The 18,314-nt window shown below is 47.7% G+C and overlaps 1 protein-coding gene across 14 annotated transcripts in view; it reads left to right on the forward strand.

The window, feature by feature from the left end:
- The window catches only part of Pkp4 (plakophilin 4), a 208,356-nt gene that overhangs the window by 184,757 nt on the left and 5,285 nt on the right, over window positions 1-18,314 (forward strand). For all 14 annotated transcript variants that reach the window (XM_005346435.3, XM_026778572.1, XM_026778575.1 and 11 more), the window contains 8 exons: window positions 4,060-4,243; window positions 6,160-6,277; window positions 7,299-7,490; window positions 7,651-7,824; window positions 10,351-10,501; window positions 13,273-13,468; window positions 16,618-16,702; window positions 16,824-16,941. In XM_005346435.3, the coding sequence (XP_005346492.1) occupies window positions 4,060-4,243; window positions 6,160-6,277; window positions 7,299-7,490; window positions 7,651-7,824; window positions 10,351-10,501; window positions 13,273-13,468; window positions 16,618-16,702; window positions 16,824-16,941 (1,218 nt within the window). The remainder of the gene's footprint in view (window positions 1-4,059; window positions 4,244-6,159; window positions 6,278-7,298; window positions 7,491-7,650; window positions 7,825-10,350; window positions 10,502-13,272; window positions 13,469-16,617; window positions 16,703-16,823; window positions 16,942-18,314) is intronic.

The raw sequence follows: 18,314 nt of genomic DNA on the forward strand, positions 1-18,314 counted from the left end.
TTGTGTCTCGTTGAATAGTATTGTCAAGTTTTGTTGACCAGAACTAGTTGTTTTGAATGGTACTGTGAGGTTTGGGAGTTAGGAAATCAAAAACCAGTGCCTTAAAATGTACTTCAGCCTTGGAAGTGGTTAGTTTGGTCCAGCAAATGGGCTCAGTGTGAGTTGTAAAGGACAGAGTTAGAGTTAGAGGGTGATATGAGGCATGTGTAGCATGGGGCAAAAAGGTGCCGCCGTGTGGGTCGTTTCAATACCTCATTCTTGGCAAAACCAGAATCTCCTTTTTTCAAGTCATGAATAAATGGAACCAATTTTTTTCATTACAGAAATGAAAGCATGAATGAATTTCATTGATAGGTCAATTTTATAACCAGTAAGTCACCCCAGTTGATCAAAAGATAACATGATCAGCCAGGCAGTGATGGCGCTTACTTTTAATTAGGGCACTCGGGAGACAGAGGCAGGTGGATCTCTGTGAGTTCGAGGCTAGCCTGGTCTACACAGAGCTAGTTCCAGGACAGCTAAGGGCTGCTACACAGAGAAACCCTATCTGGGGGAGGATCTGGCTCATCACCCAGAGGGTGCACGTCTTTAAACAACTTGACCTTCACTATTTTGGCAGTCCCGTTCCTTTCTGCGCACAGTCTAAGGGAAGGGAATTCCAGTGCCGTGGTACAACTCTTCTGACGTGGGTGGTGGGTGGTGGCACAGGGTGGTGTCCATGGACAAACAGCTTCTATCCACCAGCAGATGCTGCCGAAGTCTGGCCGCTGTCCAGGCCCTGTCTCTGCAGTGATGGACCTTAAAGGCGCTCTTGATGCTGTTCCAGGAAATGTCACAACCCATCCTCTAAGCCTGATAGGCAAAAAATAAAAGGGGAATTTATACACAAATGCAAGACCTACGATGAATCCATCAGCAAGTGTGTGCAGGTTCCTACTAGCCTGCACATGTGTAACCAAACATGAAAGGGAACTCATAGTTAGGTAGCTGCCCACATGTGCCTCATTCCGTAAGTGTTCATCTTTCAGAAAAGCCACATTTAGAGTTGCACGTCTATAAAGTGGTCAGGTGGGAAAGTTAATTTGTTGGGGGCATCTTAGCTCTAAGCACATGGAGAATTAAGCCACCATAAACCAGGTGATGATGGTTTGTTCTTATTCATTTGAAGACAGTTCTCTGATGTCGATCCCAAGCTGATGGCTGACGAACTGTCGAGTAACAAGTCTGTATCCTTGGGGAGAAAAAGGAAAATTCTAGTTCAATACAATAAAAAAAAAAAAACAGGAGACTCTTCAAATATAGAAAATACCCTCTTGCCAGAAGTAAAGCTTAGGAGTAGCTAGGAATGAAGGCAGAAGGACCAAAAACAAGGGAATTTGGAACCAGCATGAGGTAATTTCTCATCCCGAACCCCCCTTCTTTCGGCTGTGATTTCACCTGATGGTTCCGGAGCAGCTGTTTAGTTTCATGCAGAAGTAAAGAGATAGCCTCCTGTCTGTAAGGCGCATCCACAGGGCCAACCAGCAGCAGAGCAATACTGACAAAACAATAATACAAGAGCAAAAATTCAAATAAACATCATAGTATATCAAATATTTACATAGAGTTTACATTGCCTTGGGCGTGTGGCTGAGAGATGCAGCATTTACATGACAGTGAGCATAGATTCTACACAGCACTACAAATGCCACTTTATGGCAAGGAACCTGGGCTTCTGTCCACCTTTGGTAACTACAGAGGGGACCTAGAATCACCACCTCCACCCCATGGACAGTGAGGGGCACACTGTCTTCTGATTTTATACCTACAGCCTCTGATATGATGAGTGTTGCTTTGTATAAACCTTGCCCTGTGGTTAACGTGACTGGACTGCATTATTCTGGGAAGACGGGAGCAGTTTATTGGGAAACGAACCTGTCCCAGGGGTTGTATTTTGTGAAGTAAGGAACCTGAAAGGCTTTGACAGAAAGCAAATTGCAGCAGTCATGTTAGGAATCACGTGCTCCAGAGTTGTCAGCGGGGGTGGTTTCTGGGTAATGCCATTTTCCCCAATCCATGGCCAGGGAGCTGTGTGCTGCCTGCCACTGTAGCTGGCTCCTGGGTAGTTGCCACCAGCAGCATTGTGATCACTGCATTAGCGGGGACTGTTGAAGCCTTGCCCTCACCCTGCTCTGCCTCAAGCCGCTCTTCGTCTCCCTCCTTTTCTCTTGTTCCTTGGTCAGCACAGACCAACCAAGAATTCGCTCCCAGGTCTTGTCTATCATTGTCTTCCAGTGTTTCTCCCTAAGAAAATGTTCAGCTACTGTCTTTTACATGGGAAAAAGAGATTGACAGTCAAGGCCACTGTGGAGCAAAGATAAGTATGGCCATGTTTGGAGTCAGTTCTTTCCCAAATAAACAATCTGGCCAAACTCCGAGAACCCAACCACTACCCCAAAACATTCCATAGAGAAGTAACCCTGACAGTGGAGGTGAAGTTCTATTCCTGAGCACCTGTGAACATCCGTGCAGACTTCTCAGTGGGACTTTAGTCTCTATGCCTTCATACAGTTATATAAACAAAGGTCACATAAAGTGAGAAGAATCAGCTTTCAGAAACAAAACAAGGTCTTTATCTTCTAGATTCTTAGCTGTCAAAATCTCCCTTTTATTTCAAACCACCCTCTTTAAAGGAGAACTCGCCTAGGTCCAACTAAATGGGTACCACACAAGATTAAGTCTTGAGAGGCTATGCTCAGAATGAGATGGGAAAGACCAAGGGTAGAAGTCCTTGGGGAAGGGGACTGAGAAACCAAATTAATGAGGTCTAGAAATCAAAGCCAAGTGCAAGAGGAGAGGAGAGGAACAGGCACCGTGGCAGAGCCCAGTACACACAGCATGAGTCTCCATTACTGACCGCATCTCTACAGCACAGGAATGGTGGCAAAGGCAGCCCTTGGGTCCCTCGTCCCCCGTCCTTGGCTTTCTCCCCTCCTCCCACAGAGACAAACCTACTCTGTGCTCTCTATCCTCCCCCTGTACTTTACATCCAGAGAAGGCTGCTCAGTCTGGCTCCTTGGGCCACAGCATTTGAAGCAGCAGCCTTCAGTCTGGCTTGACCCGTTCTGTTCAGAGACTCATAGACAGAGGCAGACATTGTCAGCCCTTCCCTCCACAGGCCTACAAGTGCCCAGTGCTGATCTTTGGGTGAAGCCATTAGAGAAGCTTGTCACAAGCTCATCAGGAGTGTGGGGCCCTGAGAGACTTTTGGGCGAAGAAAAGCCACCTACCTCTCCAGCTCCTTCCTCCTCACTTAAGAAAGTGCGTTGATGTGCAGATGCTATCAGAGTAGATGACAGACTGCTCAGATTCCTTCCCATTTCTGTATGAATCAGGAGTTATGGCAATAAGTTAACGCTCTTCAGTTATTGCTTTCTCCTATGTCAGAAGAGGAATGGCAGTAACTTAGACTTCTCAAATGCACGGCAATAAAGCCCCATAAAGAGGAGAACAAAGTAAATCCAGTGGCCGTCCACGCTGCTGGCTGCTGTACAGCGCTCTACTACACTGTACTCCAGGGACTCTGTTGAAGCGGGCCTTCTTGCTGATGAAATGAAAATTTTTAAAAAGTACTGGAAAGGAGGCTTCATGAAGAGAACCATGCCAATCTTTTGAAAGAAAGAAATTTTGTCTAAGTCATAAATTCTAGAGGCTTGTCATATTAGCCATTGAGTCTAACGGACAATGCAAGAAAAGCAAGCTTTCTGAAAATCAGGACCATGTTGTGTTTAGGACCCCTATACTTGGGTTACGCCCTTGCCCCGCCCCACCCCTGGGAATTGCTATTTTGCCTTGCAAAGCCCACAGTTGTCTCCCCAATAGATGATTGGGGCTCTAAACCTTGAAAGTGAGCCTTGAGGCTGATATACTTCATTGAAGCCGGTATGTGTGTGTGTCGCACTTACCACAGGTCCAGCCCAGGCCAGTTGGAGAGGTTCGTATCGGTTAGAGCTCGCCTGATCGCTTCTGTTCTGAAACTCAGAATCTCGGGCGAGTCTCACTTACAGTTTCTCCCTGTAGGAGTTCTTTGGAATTTATCGTCATGCGATGCTGTAAAGATGACAATCATTCGAGATGCTCTCTCAACCTTAACGAACACTGTGATCGTTCCACACTCTGGGTGGAATAACTCTTCCTTTGATGATGATCATAAAATCAAGTTTCAGACCTCGCTGGTTCTGCGGAACACGACAGGTTGCCTGAGGTAAGTACTTTCTTCCCAATTAATTACGTGGTTAACAAATGTGTGGCTTGCGTCAGTTGACTGTAGAAGGCGCTATCTGGCTAACATTCCCCAAGGTGATGGTTCTTCTTCATAGCGAAGTGTGGACTTTGTCATGGCATGAGGAAACATTGTGAGCACAGGCTGGTGGCCCCAAGGCAACAGTCTCGCGTATGACTCTTCCATGAATTATTTAGAAAGGCCCATTTAGCCTGACAGCACAGTGGCAATTCTAGCATTTTCTACTGTAGTAGCGTCTTCTCTGACTATCACAGACTTATTGTGGACCTGCAGCCTGGTTTTTGTTTTAGTTCAATTATGGTCGCTGAAGTTCTGGTTTGTTTTGTTACTTTTAAAAGTAACTTCACTTCTTTAAAGAGAAGTGAAGAGAGGGGGCTGGAGAGATGGCTCAGCGGTTAAGAGCATCGCATGCTCTTCCAAAGGACCCGAGTTCGATTCCCAGCACCCACATGGTAGCTCACAACCATCTGTAATGAGGTCTGGTGTCCTCTTCTAGCAGGCATATATGCAAACAGAATATTGTATCCATAATAAATAAATATTTTTTTAAAAAAAAGAGAAGTGAAGAGTTGTGTGACTTAAACAACTATCGCCTTTTAGTTTATAAATAAGTTGGCCCAATGCTGTCCCATTAATCCTTACCTATAACATAAAAATCTGTGTTTCTTTTTCCGTTTGCGGATCAGTTCCTTGTTAGCTTCCCCACTCACGTTTGATGCTGGTCCCCAGCCTTGTGTTACTTAGGCACATGAAACAGAAGCCTTGGTAGAATGGCAAGGGGACCTGCAGAGCCCAGCTTCCCAGTTTCACTGTGAGCTGCAGTGTTCAGCTGCAGAAGAGAGCGGATGGTACTGTCGTGCACAGGGCCCTGAGTTCAAGTCCCAGCCCTGAAAAGATAAACAAAATAAGACATCTGAACACCTCTGGGGCAGTTTGAGCCATAGGGAGAAGGGCCTGTGCTTCTGTTTCCAAGCCTTCTGCACTGTGACAGGAGGAACTCGTATGGTTGTTCCTGGGTGGGTCATGTAGCCTGTGGTCAGCCGGGAACAGCATCCCTAGATTCAGGGAAGTGTGGCACCACCACCCCCACAGCCTCTCCAGCCAGCCCATTAGGCAGTGAGTACCCAGATCAGGGTACCACCTTGACTCATATGTGATCTGCTGTAGTCCTCGGTAAATGCCACTTGTGTAAACCAGTATGCCTGACATCAGTATTAATATCTTAGAACCCTTGTAAACGGAGAAAAAGAGACTTATAATCTGCTATCCATTTTTGAGTGACGGCAAAGAAAACAAAACAAGACCTCAAATAAATGAGACCCAAAATAATTTTGAGGCTTTTTGTTTGGGTTCAATTCCAAAAGGAATTGAAGGGATTAAAAGTTGGGGCTGTTTGAGTTTGTTTGTTGATGGTTTAAGGTTTTATCTCATGTGGCTCATTAACATAATCAGATGTGAATACATAACTAATAGCTAACGTAAAAGGAAAAACAGACCCCTAACCTTTATGGCCGCTATCCTGCCTTCTATGTGGTAGCCACTTTTCCATTTGCTTTAATGTACAGTTCATTTCTTCCTCATCACAACCCTGAGACAGCTGTTTCTATTCTTCCACTTCCTGTGATGAGGCTGATGAAGCTAACCACTAAATAATGACTTCAGCGAATATTGGGGTTGTGTTCTCCATCTGTGGGTATGACATTCTGGCCAATGTCGAAAATGCTTCGGATGTCCAAGTTCAGGCTCCGAAGTATCTCAAGTCACCAAGTCACTGTGCAGTGGCTGCTCTCTGGCCGCCATTTTCGGGTAGGGTTCTTCAGGTTAGGCTTGGGTGAGTCGTTGATCTCAGCAGTTCCCACGTGTCTCCACGCATGCAGGAACCTCAGCTCTGCCGGGGAAGAAGCGCGCAAGCACATGCGGTCCTGTGAAGGGCTGGTGGACTCGCTGTTGTATGTGATCCACACGTGTGTCAACACCTCGGATTACGACAGCAAGGTCAGTTCTGAGCCGCCTACACGCACAAGTGGCAGGTGACGGTTGAATTCAGTTGCTTGCAGTCAATCCAGCCTCTGAAATACTAGAGCATGGAACCACTCTCCGGATCACAGGACGAGTGGCCACTTAGCAGGCCAGGAACCATGGAAACATGATGACTGTGGTAAAGGACCTCCCACGGGTCCAGGATTTTTCTGTGGTTTCCAGGTGACAGCCCTGCACTCTCTTCCTTGCCACATTTCCTGTTCCTAGACACAGATACAACTCAGCCCCACCCCAGATCTTCTGTGTCCTCCTGTTTCCTCTGTGACACCCTAGTAAGTTCTGCCCCAGGGCCTGTGGAAGATAGGCAGACAAAGCTAGAATAGCAGGAGTTCTGAGGTGTGCTTGCTTAGGTCTGAGAGAGGAGAATGAGCCATCACCTCGGGGAGAATGGGTGTGGGTGGGGCAGGGTAACACCCAAGTTTTTATTCGAGCCTCTTTGAACCAGAAGACCTGCAGGTGAAATTGAGAGAAACAGCAAGTTGGGAAGGAGAACTTGCCAGGCGGGCCAGCCCTAACCTTGACTTTAGACACCTGAGTGGCCCCTAATTAATACCTAAAGTACAAAAACCCAGATGCAGATGGCAGAATGTCCACAGAAGGAAATTAGTCCTCAGAGATGGGAGATAAGAAGCTGAGGGGGCAGCAGAAATCAGGCCTGGTGACAGGACCGGTTCCCAGACAGGGAGGGGGGGGGCACTGCTGTCCCACTGAGGATCTGCTCAGGGCCGGGGTGTGGCTGCAGCATCAGGAGGGCCATGTGGCACTGAACGGGCACGATGCGTCTAAGTCAGCCCGAGCTTCGGTTTACAGCTGCACCTGGGCCCATAAAAGTGCTTGTCCGTCTTTCCTTAGATTGTGTCACGTCTGCGTACATACAGCAGGACTTTCCTTTATTCTGCGCTTATTCCCCGTTGGTGTGTGGAGTGCCAGAGTGTCTGCGGTGATGTTTTTAATTACACACTGTGTTGGCTTTCAGACAGTGGAGAACTGTGTGTGTACCCTGAGGAACCTGTCATATCGGCTGGAGCTGGAAGTCCCGCAGGCCCGGCTGCTTGGACTGAACGAACTGGATGACTTACTAGGAAAAGAGTCTCCCAGCAAAGACTCGGAACCCAGCTGCTGGGGGAAGAAGAAAAAGAAGAAAAAGAGAACTCCACAGGAGGATCAAGTTAGCATTTTATTTCTGTAGTTTTATCTATTGGAGAATGAGGAGTTCATCATTGGCACAAAGATTGTTGCTGCCTAACTGAGTCCAGCAAGATGAATATTGTCTGCAGTCAGATGTCGTTCGCTCCCTTTTCACTTAGTGTGTGCCGCTTGTCTTTCAGTGGGATGGAGTCGGGCCTATCCCTGGACTGTCCAAGTCCCCCAAAGGGGTGGAGATGCTGTGGCACCCGTCGGTGGTAAAACCCTACCTGACTCTGTTGGCAGAAAGTTCCAACCCGGCCACCTTGGAAGGCTCTGCCGGATCTCTCCAGAACCTCTCTGCTGGCAACTGGAAGGTGGGATATTTCCTCCTTGTCCACATTTCTTTCTGTCCCTGTGGTCAGACTGGCCATGGTGGTTGAAGGGACACACTTGATTATAGGGTGTGTCCACAAAAGGGGGTTAAGAGGTGTGGGGAGGAGACGAGGAGTCCCTCCAGGCATCCTAAGAGGAATATGATAGAGCCCCTTCCCTGAGAATCTGACACCCTTGAGCAACAGAGTAGTGTCCCCAGGATCCATACTGTGTGGCCTGGCCTGGAGCAAGGGAGGAGCAGGGGAGAGTGGAGTTGAAGGCTTCCTGCAGGGTGAGCAGACAGCCCACAGGGTCTGAGGACGGTGGGGAGGAGGTAACCGAGAGATTAGAAGGATAGCAGGAGAAAGGTCTTCTTTGAGGGAAGGACATTGTGGGTTCAGATTGCAAGCTGCTCTAAGGCAAAGCAGACAGGACAAGGAGTGGTGGCCTCGGAGCTGGCTGTCACATCCAGACCTGGAAGCTGAGCTTCAGGGGAGGGAGCACTGAACTTTTAAGCAGACAAAGTGACAAAAACAAGATGAACCAGACACTGTTGGGTCACTTTTGTGGCTTGACGGGGGGCAGGGGGACAGGGAAGAGTAGAGCTGGGGTTCCTTGTGGACGTGGAAACGGTTTCCTGTTGTTACCACCATGTCTGAGAACTTTTGATATCACCTCTCGTCTTCCCAGGCTGTCCTTGTGTGCGTGGTGACAGGGTGATTACAATGCTTGTTCTGACTCCTTGTTCCACCCCACCTAAAATGAGGCTTTTTGGGACCCTGTTCTCCATGACCGAACTCTGTTAGTAGATACGGGACTGGATATGTCGCTCTTTCGTGTGGTCTGGTGTTAGCGATGCCTGTGTGGTTGTTTGTTTGCTAAGGTGCTAATAGCTTAGTGCTAGGGGCTGACTGAATTCTCAGAACCCCGGTTCCCAAGAGCTGAGGTGGAGGAGCCCGCACCTCAGCCTCTTTGTCTGTGGGAGGAGGTGAATATCAGGTGGTGGGGAGCACTGAGCAAAAGGACAAAGACTAAGGGCGGCTCCTGGCGAAGAGGTTTTTGCTGCATAGCCAAAGAATCACTTCATGACTAAAATTATAATTAAAACTCATGTGATTGAGTTTTGTAGAATTTAATTTCTGGGATTATTCAGTAAGTAAACGTCACATGACAAGCCAATTTAAGATACAAACTTTGTATTTAAGTGGTTTTTAATATCAAAAGTAGTCACTCAAAATCTCAGACCTTTGGCTAGAGAGACGGGCGCGCAGTTAAGAAGGCTTGTTGAGGGCAGGAGCCTGATTCCCGGCACCATGTCAGGCGGCTCACAGCTGGCTGCCTGCAACTCCAGCTGCAGGGAGGCTGCTGCCCTCTTCCAGCCTCTTTGGGTGCTCACACTCACATGCACATAATTAAAATTTAAGAACTATATATTTCTTATATATGTCATATATATATGACCCACAAGGTAGCCATGGCTACATATACAATCGAGGGACCACTCTCTGGGGAAAGGCTCTCTGGGCTGGACTGGGCTGGGCAGTCTCGAGTGGAAACGGTGCCTGCAGTCTCAGGATCACACTGCCCCAGTGCTGTCTGCAGTTCAAACCTCGAACCAAACCGTACCTCCTCCCTGTAGATTTCATTTGACTTGGAAAATAAAGCTATCATTTAAACAATGACTGCTAATTGAATCTTTGAAAGGCATCTTTTCCTGCTACACATATTATTATTAAGATAATCTGCTCTGTTAGAATTCAAGAAACTGGGCGGTCAATCATGTATTTTAACCTTGACAGTAATCGCAGAGAGCCAATGGATCTGTCTTCGTGCTCTGTCCGCAGTAGGAAAATATTAGCTATTACTTGAGCAATTTCTTGGGATTGTCCTGGTCTATTTTTTAATGTTACTTTGCTGTTGTTTCTTTAGTAGCTTAGTACTGCTTTCCAGTTCACAGGGTGCACAGAGGTAGCTGTTAATGTTGAGGGAGAATGCCTTTGCACCCAAACCTGCCTTGGCTGTGGGTATGAATTACAGTGCCTGGTGTCTGTGGAGAATTCCCTTTCTTCCGAGTACAGGAATTTTTCTAGCAATCTTTTCGACTGGTTACCAAACTCCCAATATTGTTGCAGCATGTACTAAAAACAGTCATGTCAGTGGAGCCAGGCTCCCTTCTGACGGATGCTGAGGGGCTGGCTCTGCCAACCTACTTCTAGCCTCTGGACCTGGCGTGGGGCCAACTCAAAGAAAATGGGCTCCTTCCTTAATCGTGTTTCTATATCTGAGTGTGAAAATAATCCTGCGTTCTCTGTCTCGCACAGAAGTCTGACAGATGGTGGTTTGAGATCTTTAGGCTTTGAGGGCTTTCTTTAAATCAGCCATTCCAACCTGACTCTCACCCAAATGGTGGCACTGTTTTAATCTCTAGTGGAGAGAAAAACATATATTCATTTATCTTTGCAGATTAAAGTAGCGCGTGAGACTGGATCGCCACGTTTTAGTCACTAATGCCTTTTTCTGCCCACCAGTTTGCAGCATACATCCGGGCAGCTGTCCGGAAAGAGAAAGGGCTCCCCATCCTTGTCGAGCTTCTGAGGATGGATAATGACAGAGTTGTGTCTTCTGTGGCCACCGCCTTGAGGAACATGGCACTGGATGTTCGAAACAAGGAGCTCATAGGTACGTGACTGGTGACAGGGGACACCGCAAAGGAAGGAACGGGGGTAGTTACAAAACTCCACCTGAGCCTGCTGCTCCATCCCTGGCGTGTCTGGAGCCCCTGCTCTTCCGCTACTCCTTTTCAACGAGAGGCAGGCTCAGTCATTTAACATTGATCTGAGAAGGTAAATTTTTAGAACAGTCGGATCGCCAGCGATTCCAGGTGACATAACAGCACTGCTTGATGAATTTGGTGTCATTATTCCCTAAGAGAAGTTATATCCCGAGCAGCAAGAACAAGAAAAATTTTAATTTCCTTTCCCAGTATTTGTGCTGATATCTGCGGATTCCCCAACACTGTCATCTTCTAATAAGAAGCCGTGTGAATACTGTGTAGCTTTCCCTCCCCGGTCTGAATGCTCACCCAGAGACAAGCCACTGTCATGCCATCCCACAGCAGGGTCAGGATGGAAGGGACAGAAGGACTAGACCACCAGGACACGATATTTTAGGAGGCTTTTGCTCTTGGGTCTGAGAGCACATCAGCACATCCAGAGAGAGCACATCAGCACATCCAGAGAGAGAGAGCACAGCAGCACATCCAGAGAGTGAACACAGCAGCACATCTAGAGAGCCAAGAATGAGATTCTATCAGCTTTGCATACCAGGCAGCTTGCTGGTCTCTAAGCACTGCCCTATCCCAAACAGTTTGAGGGGTGACAGAAAAGGGAGCTCCATGGGCCGGAATCTCCCTTCTGAACCTTCATCTCGTTGACCTCATAGCCCAGAATGTCCTGTGAACCCTGCCACTTGCTACTCAGTTCCTGCTTCTGGGGGGTACTAGGAGTTACCTCTGTCTGTTGGTGTCTGGAAGGAAATTGGTGATGTCTGGAGTGTCACTGTTAGAGGAAGTAAGGACAGTACCCTCCATCCACTCAAACATGGGGAGGATGGATTTTTTTTATGGATTTTTGTGAACTTAGACCCAATTTATTTTAAAAATACACATGCTATGATAGAGGGAGGCAGGGTTGGAGAAACAGAGAGAATGAGAATAATATTTAGCTTTAATTATATCTGTGATTACCAGGCAGTGGTGGTGTAGGCCTTTATTTAATCCCAGCATTTTGAGGCAGAGGCAGGCAGATCTCCAAATTCAAGGCCAGCCTGGGTCTCCCGATCAAGTCCTAGGACAGACAGGACAACACAGAGAAACCCTGTCTTGAAAAAAACAAAACAACAACAAAAAAAAAGATACTAGCTGTGATCATGGCCTGGTGGAGCACGTCAGTAATCACAACTACTTGGGCAGCTGAAGCAGAAAGATGATGAGTTCAAAGCCAGCATGGCCTACAGAGTAGGTTTAGGTCAATCTGCAGTGGTGAGACCCATCTCAACGTAACAAGAGGGCTGCAGTACAGCTTCCTGGTAGACTACTGCACAGCATGCACAAGGCCCTAGGTTCGAGCCTAGTCCTACAAAAAAAGCGCAACCAAAAATTGAATGGAACACAGTGACTTGCAGGTAAAGCCCTTCTCGCCTGGCCTGGCCGAAATGCCGCTTTAAATTATTAATGTCCAGGTCAATGTTTCCTTTCTTTGAGGCAGATCAGTCCTGCAGGGAGGAAGTCTCACTGAGCCTCTCAATGGCCCAGCCCTGCCCAATTCCCACGCTTCCTTCAGAGCCTCCCGAGCTAGACTTAGAAGTTACATCTATACTCTCTGAATTTCTTATGAGAAGACATGTACTCTGTGTTTCCACTGCTAAGACCCGTGGCTAGTCACATGTCATCACACATCCGGCCATTTTTGAGTATCCAGAAGTCACCATCACCATCCTCCAGACCCGCGTTTGTCTTCCGGTCTTCCAGAGTCGCTGCTGTCTCCCCACTTATAACCACTTCTGCTGTACCGAGCATTGCCTGTGATGTGCAGGACACGACACACGTGCAGTCAGGACCCGCCTGCTGCCTCCACACTGCAGAGAATCAGCCCCTTGATGAAAGCCCGTTTTCATGGCGGGGACCTAAGAAAATATTTACTTTCGCCTTAGTTAATTACTTTTGTTTGTAGTGCATTTATCCCACTTTGTCAGTTAGTAATTGAAATTGAAAAAGCTGGAGATTATCTGTTTGGGTGTTTATAAATTGCTTCCCTGGCTGAGACGCACTCCCTCAGCCCCATCTTGTCACGTGCTTCATTATTATTGCTTGGTACCTGGAAGAGATAATGCGTCTTTTAAAGACACTGGTCTATGGTTAACTGCTGGTGCCAGGTCAGCCGACGTAACCTCGGCTTTGTTAAAAAGTGGGTGGCTGCTCTCAGCTAACTTGCTAGACTCACCCAGAAAGATTTAATGCAATGTATTTTTGGCAACCTTAGTTGGCCCAGATTCAAAGTTTTTTTCTAAAAGCATTGAGCAGAAATTCAAGTATTTTGATACACTGGAACCAAGAATAAAATGACCTAATATTTCATTACAGCCATTACTGTAGAATGTGGCCCGACATCCAGCGGACTCCTGAGCACTGATTTATGTTCTTCCCAGCAAGTGACAGTAATGTTTCCTAAAGCGGTCATTTGCTGAAGTGACGTGACAGTAAATGCCCCCTCAGAGTCACGTCACGTCACATCTGTGCGTCTCTTCTTCACTGTGGGCTTCCAACTTTTTTCCCTGTTCACGTCTCTTTTGAAGTTTGTTTCTTAAAACCTTCACATTATCGGGATTTTCAGCCACAGTAACAGAAAGCTGGCGCCTGTGAAAAGTTGACCCTGGTCTTGTGCACCCGGCAGGGAAATACGCCATGCGAGACCTGGTCAACCGGCTTCCTGGCGGCAACAGCCCCAGCATACTGTCCGATGAGACCGTGGCAGCGATCTGCTGTGCTCTCCACGAGGTCACCAGCAAAAACATGGAGAACGCCAAAGCGCTGGCGGACTCGGGAGGGATAGAGAAGCTCGTGAACATAACCAAAGGCAGAGGAGACAGGCAAGTGTGTGGTGCCTCTGTGGTACCTCAGTCCTTGGACCGTCTTGGGGTGAGGGCCTTTGTGGGGGATGCGTGTCTAACATGAGGATTTCTTTCTGTGTTGCTCAGCAGCGGAGTTCCCTTTATTGTGGTGTACCTCACTCCCTCTCTGACTTAGTCCACTCACATTGCTGTAACAGAGTGCTGTGGCTAGGCAGCTTATGACCAATAGAAGTTTATTTCCCATAATTCTGGCACCTGTGAAATCAAGGATCAAGGCACCAATATTTAATGTCTGGTGCAAGCCCCTTTCTAGTTTACAGAGAGTGACTATTTATTCTGACGTGCAAGGCCTTCTTCCGAGTGGTCCTTCCCAAGGCTGCCTCTCCAACCCCGTTACATTGAGAGCTAGAACTCGTACATAGGAACTTCGGGGAGTTGCAGCCCCCGGGCTGTGGCCACCAGGGTGCTGACACTTATGTCAACTCCCAGGAGAAGGGGACAGTCAGGGGCACTGTTCGGTTTTCACCTTGTGCTCTGCCAAGCCTGAGTCCCATTCTGCAAGAATGTCTTTTTAAATCCTCGTTTTGGAGATCGATGCTGCTGCCGAGTGCCCAGGAAGCATGAAAACCGCCACTCTGCATGAGTGTGCTCTGGGCTGGGTCACATCTCTCCCTCTGCTTTTGGATGACAGTAACAGATGAAGCCGCACAAGTGGGCAGAACGAATCAGTAGCAAAATAGAGGCTTCTTGTCACAGGCTGTAGCTGTGACTAAATCTGTCTTAGTGTCAGATCAGCAAATGGAAGTGGAAATTCCAGTGCCTTCTCCAAACAGTCGGTCAGCAGCCTCTCTGCACCCCTCCCTCTCCACCCCGTTCCCCTCCACGTTCTCTCTCTGGCACTGACTCCTCTCGTGTGTTATTTGAGTCTTGCTATTGCGCCCTCACTCCCGCAGAGGCTGGGACTTTGGCCTTTTATCTACTGTTGTATCCTTAACAACAAGAACAAAGCTTGGCCCTGGTAACGCACGGTGCGGTGCGTGGGGACGCTTTGTTAATTAGCTAGATGGAAAGCAGTGCTGGGGTTTACATTACAGCTGATACCGCTGAAGGAATTCTTCTTAAAATAGAGGAAACCATAGCTTCCCTGCTAGAAGCCACATCTCTCAGCATAAACAGTATTGCCTTTCAGCCTCCTTATTTCTCGCACTTTTTGCATTTCATTACTAACAAATGCATAGGATCTGTTTGTTTTGATTATTTTTTTCTTTTCAAATAAAGCTCTACTCTGTAGCCCAGGCTGACCTTAAACTCTCTATGTAGTCTAGGCTGGCCTCAAATTCATAGCAATCCTCCTGCCTTAGTCTTCTGAGTTCAAGGATTACAAAAGTAAGCCACCACACCCTGCCTTTCCTTTTAAGAAGATGAAGCATTTCAGGCAGTTAAGATCCCATTCCACTGGCTCCCTCTGCCGTCTCTACACACACACACACATACACACACACACACGGTCATATGATCACCTTACGTATTCTTAAAAGTTTGCCTTATAGAAATGCTGAGCCAGTGACAAGGCATGCATGAATTGCATGTGTGCAATATACACATAAATATGTGTGTAAATCTAATCTCTTATTCCAAGCCAAAGATTCAGAACATCTTGGACCAGGCAAAGCTGGAAAGATGGCCTGGTTAAGAACACTCACTGCTCTTGCAGAGGTCCTGGGTTTGGTGTCCAGCACCCTCTTCTGTGCTCTGAGGACACCAGGCGTGTACATGGTACACATGCATACATACAAGTTACTCATACACATTAATAAAAATAAGTACTTTTTTTTAAAAAAAGGAAAAGGGAGAAGAAAGTCTTGAACCAGATCAAGTTGTGGTTGGTTTCCCTGCATCTCTCTTCCCTCGCGGTTGGTTCTTCCCCCATGTTTATTGCCTTCTTGTATATCCAGGCACTGTTCTCAGTGCCAGGCTCACAGCAGTGAGCAGGTCACAAGCAGCATTCCAGGGCCAAGGCAGATGAGGTGCCCCATGAATAACAGCAGCAGAGCTCAGTAATGCTGCCTACAGGGATAAACGACAGAGTCAGGGAAGGTGACAGCATGTCAGGAAACGGTGACCTGGGAAGGCCTCGTGGAAACAGTAGGGAGCAGACCTGGAGAAGGAGGGTCTGGCAGTGCAGCTCTCTGGGGCAGAAGCATGGAAGCAGAGGGTTTGGCAAGAGAACAGTGCTGGGGCTGGGGAAGAGCAGCAGAACCCAGTGTGGCTGAGATGGAGCTGGTACGACAGAGGAGGAAAGGGGAGAGTCAAAGAGCAACAGGACCTTGTAGGTCAGCTGTCTCCACCTCTGAGTGAAACCAAAGCTGTTGGAGAGCAGCAAGCAGAGGCAGGATATGTAGAAAGATCAGCATGACCTCATTCACACACACACACACAGAGAGGGAGAGAGAGAGAGAGAGACAGAGAGAGAGAGAGAGAGAGAGAGAGAGAGAGAGAGAGAGAGACTAAAGACAAGGGAGCAGCAGCTACAGTGCTGAAGACAGCAGCAGCATTTCTGATGGGGTTGAAAGACAGCTCGATAGGATTTATCCACAGAGGTCATAGCAAGGCAGGGAAGAAACCAGAGACCACCACGAACTTGCTCTGGACTTCAGGTGCTTGGGGATAACTACTAGATATCCAGTGTGGGCGTGGTCAGCGGGAGAGATGCAGGCTGGGGGCCGGACCTACGCTCCAGCTGGAAGAGTACACTTGGGAGTCTGCGGTATCTAAATGACTTGTTTAGAAGTAAAGATTGACGGTGTCAGGGAAAGGAGTAACCAGAACATAAGTCTCCAGAAGCAAGCATGTGGTTACTCGCAGCCAAGTGGAAGGAGATATGGAAAGAGTCAGAGGCCCCTTCTTACTCAGGATGAGGTTGAGGCCTGACCATTGGATACAACAATAATGTGGAAGCTACAAGTTTAAGAGATGGGAGGGGAGAAATTGGAGGTGTGGGTAACAGCTTTCAGGGGATCCCCCTGTGCTGCAAAGGTGAGAAGGCACCATTGCCTTTCTCGGGATTCCGCTTCCTGCACATACCCATCCTGCCCCTTCGGCTGCTGTTTGGCCGCCTGAGCCTCTCAGGGAGTAGTCATGTTCATTAAATCTCCATCTCTCCCTAGATCCTCTCTGAAAGTGGTGAAGGCAGCAGCCCAGGTCTTAAATACACTGTGGCAGTATCGGGACCTCCGGAGCATTTACAAAAAGGTAAACATCCAAGGGGAGTTGTGCCTCGATCAGCATTCCTCACAGCGCACATGCTCCATCACTTACTGCGATGAAGTGCTGTATTCCTTCTGAGACGTTGCTTTCTCCCTTTTAACTCCAGGATGGGTGGAATCAGAACCATTTTATTACACCTGTGTCCACGCTAGAGCGAGACCGATTCAAATCACACCCTTCTCTGTCCACCACCAACCAACAGATGTCGCCCATCATTCAGTCAGGTCAGTGGGCATTTGTGTGGCAGAACATTGTTGGGGCGGGAGCTGAGCGGGAGCTGATGCAGCCTGTCCCCTTCAGCACTGCCCATCAACCTAAGAGCCTGCTTTGACAGTTGCACTGCTGAGAGCCCGCTTTCTTCCATTTAAAAGATAATACAGCTTACATCCGCTGCAGTGCATTAAAAAAAAAAAAAAAAAAAAAAAAAACAGGGCCTGTCTCCACACCCGGATGCCTGGATGCTGCTTCACAAAACAGATGTCAGTGGTTTGGAGCAGGGGCAGTACCCTGGTATCTGCATTTGACCATCTGGACCCATAACCTGATGTAGTGCCCTGGGAGGTGGAGGGTAATTTAAGAGCACTGGCTGACCAGGAATGTCATTGTGATCTGCCAACTCTGCATAATTTGAGGTCTCCTTGTTGTTGCTGCTGCTGATGTTACTGTGCACGGAGTTTTTGGGGTTTTTTTTTTTCTCAGTTTTCTTGATGAAACTTCTCAGGAACAGGCTCCTTGAACCTAGGCCTTTTTAGCTTTGCTGTGGCACTTCCCAGTCCCCTCCTTTGCAGACTCACGTACCACCACCACCCCTCCTCACACTGTGGCTTTCTAGAAAGTTCCTGGACTTTAAGCTGAGGTCTTAGCAACTGTGCCTCCCACCTGTTCGCTTAGTGGAAAGAATGTTTTGAGTTTCACACTAAGTTACATGTAAAGAAACCTTGTGATTGCAAAGTCAAACCAGGCCCCATGAATTTAATTCTTGCCTGGATGAAACAGGAAAAGAGATGCTTCTTACTTTGATTCGGCTTTAAACCACACATCCTCACACATACTGTCTGTTGTCCACTGTGCCGCCTCTGACAGTCCTATTGCTCATGGGAACGAATGTGGACAAAAAGACTAATATCTCGCCAGGGGCTCCAGCCACATGACTGCATGGCTACGGTTGTGCTGGGAGTTTCTTGTTTAGTTTGGTGTTTGGATTTTTTGTTTTAAACGTTATCTACACCTACTCTGTGTGGTGGATAGGTCTTGCTTTAAAATTATGAGCTGTTTTATTCAACAAGAACTTTGCTTGTTTTGGATACCCCTGATAGAGAAGCCTTTATACTGTTCTTTTATTAAAAATATTCAGTGTGTCCAAGGACTTGGGAATAGGGATTGTCAGGGAAGCTAGTAGGGGTGGCTACCAGACAAGGGGCTTACGAGCAGGCACAGAGTCATCTCAAACAGATTAACACCCAGCTACTTTGCAATGGATTTGCTACATGAACCTTTCAAACATACAAGCAGACGTGTTGGTGGCCCCACCCCAGTCCCTAGGTAGGGCTGATCCTCCTCCAGCCCTGGTGAGGGATCCGCTTATGAGCACATCCCC

The sequence above is a fragment of the Microtus ochrogaster genome, chromosome 4, assembly GCF_000317375.1.
Source record: "Microtus ochrogaster isolate Prairie Vole_2 chromosome 4, MicOch1.0, whole genome shotgun sequence".
Lineage (NCBI taxonomy): Eukaryota > Metazoa > Chordata > Mammalia > Rodentia > Cricetidae > Microtus > Microtus ochrogaster.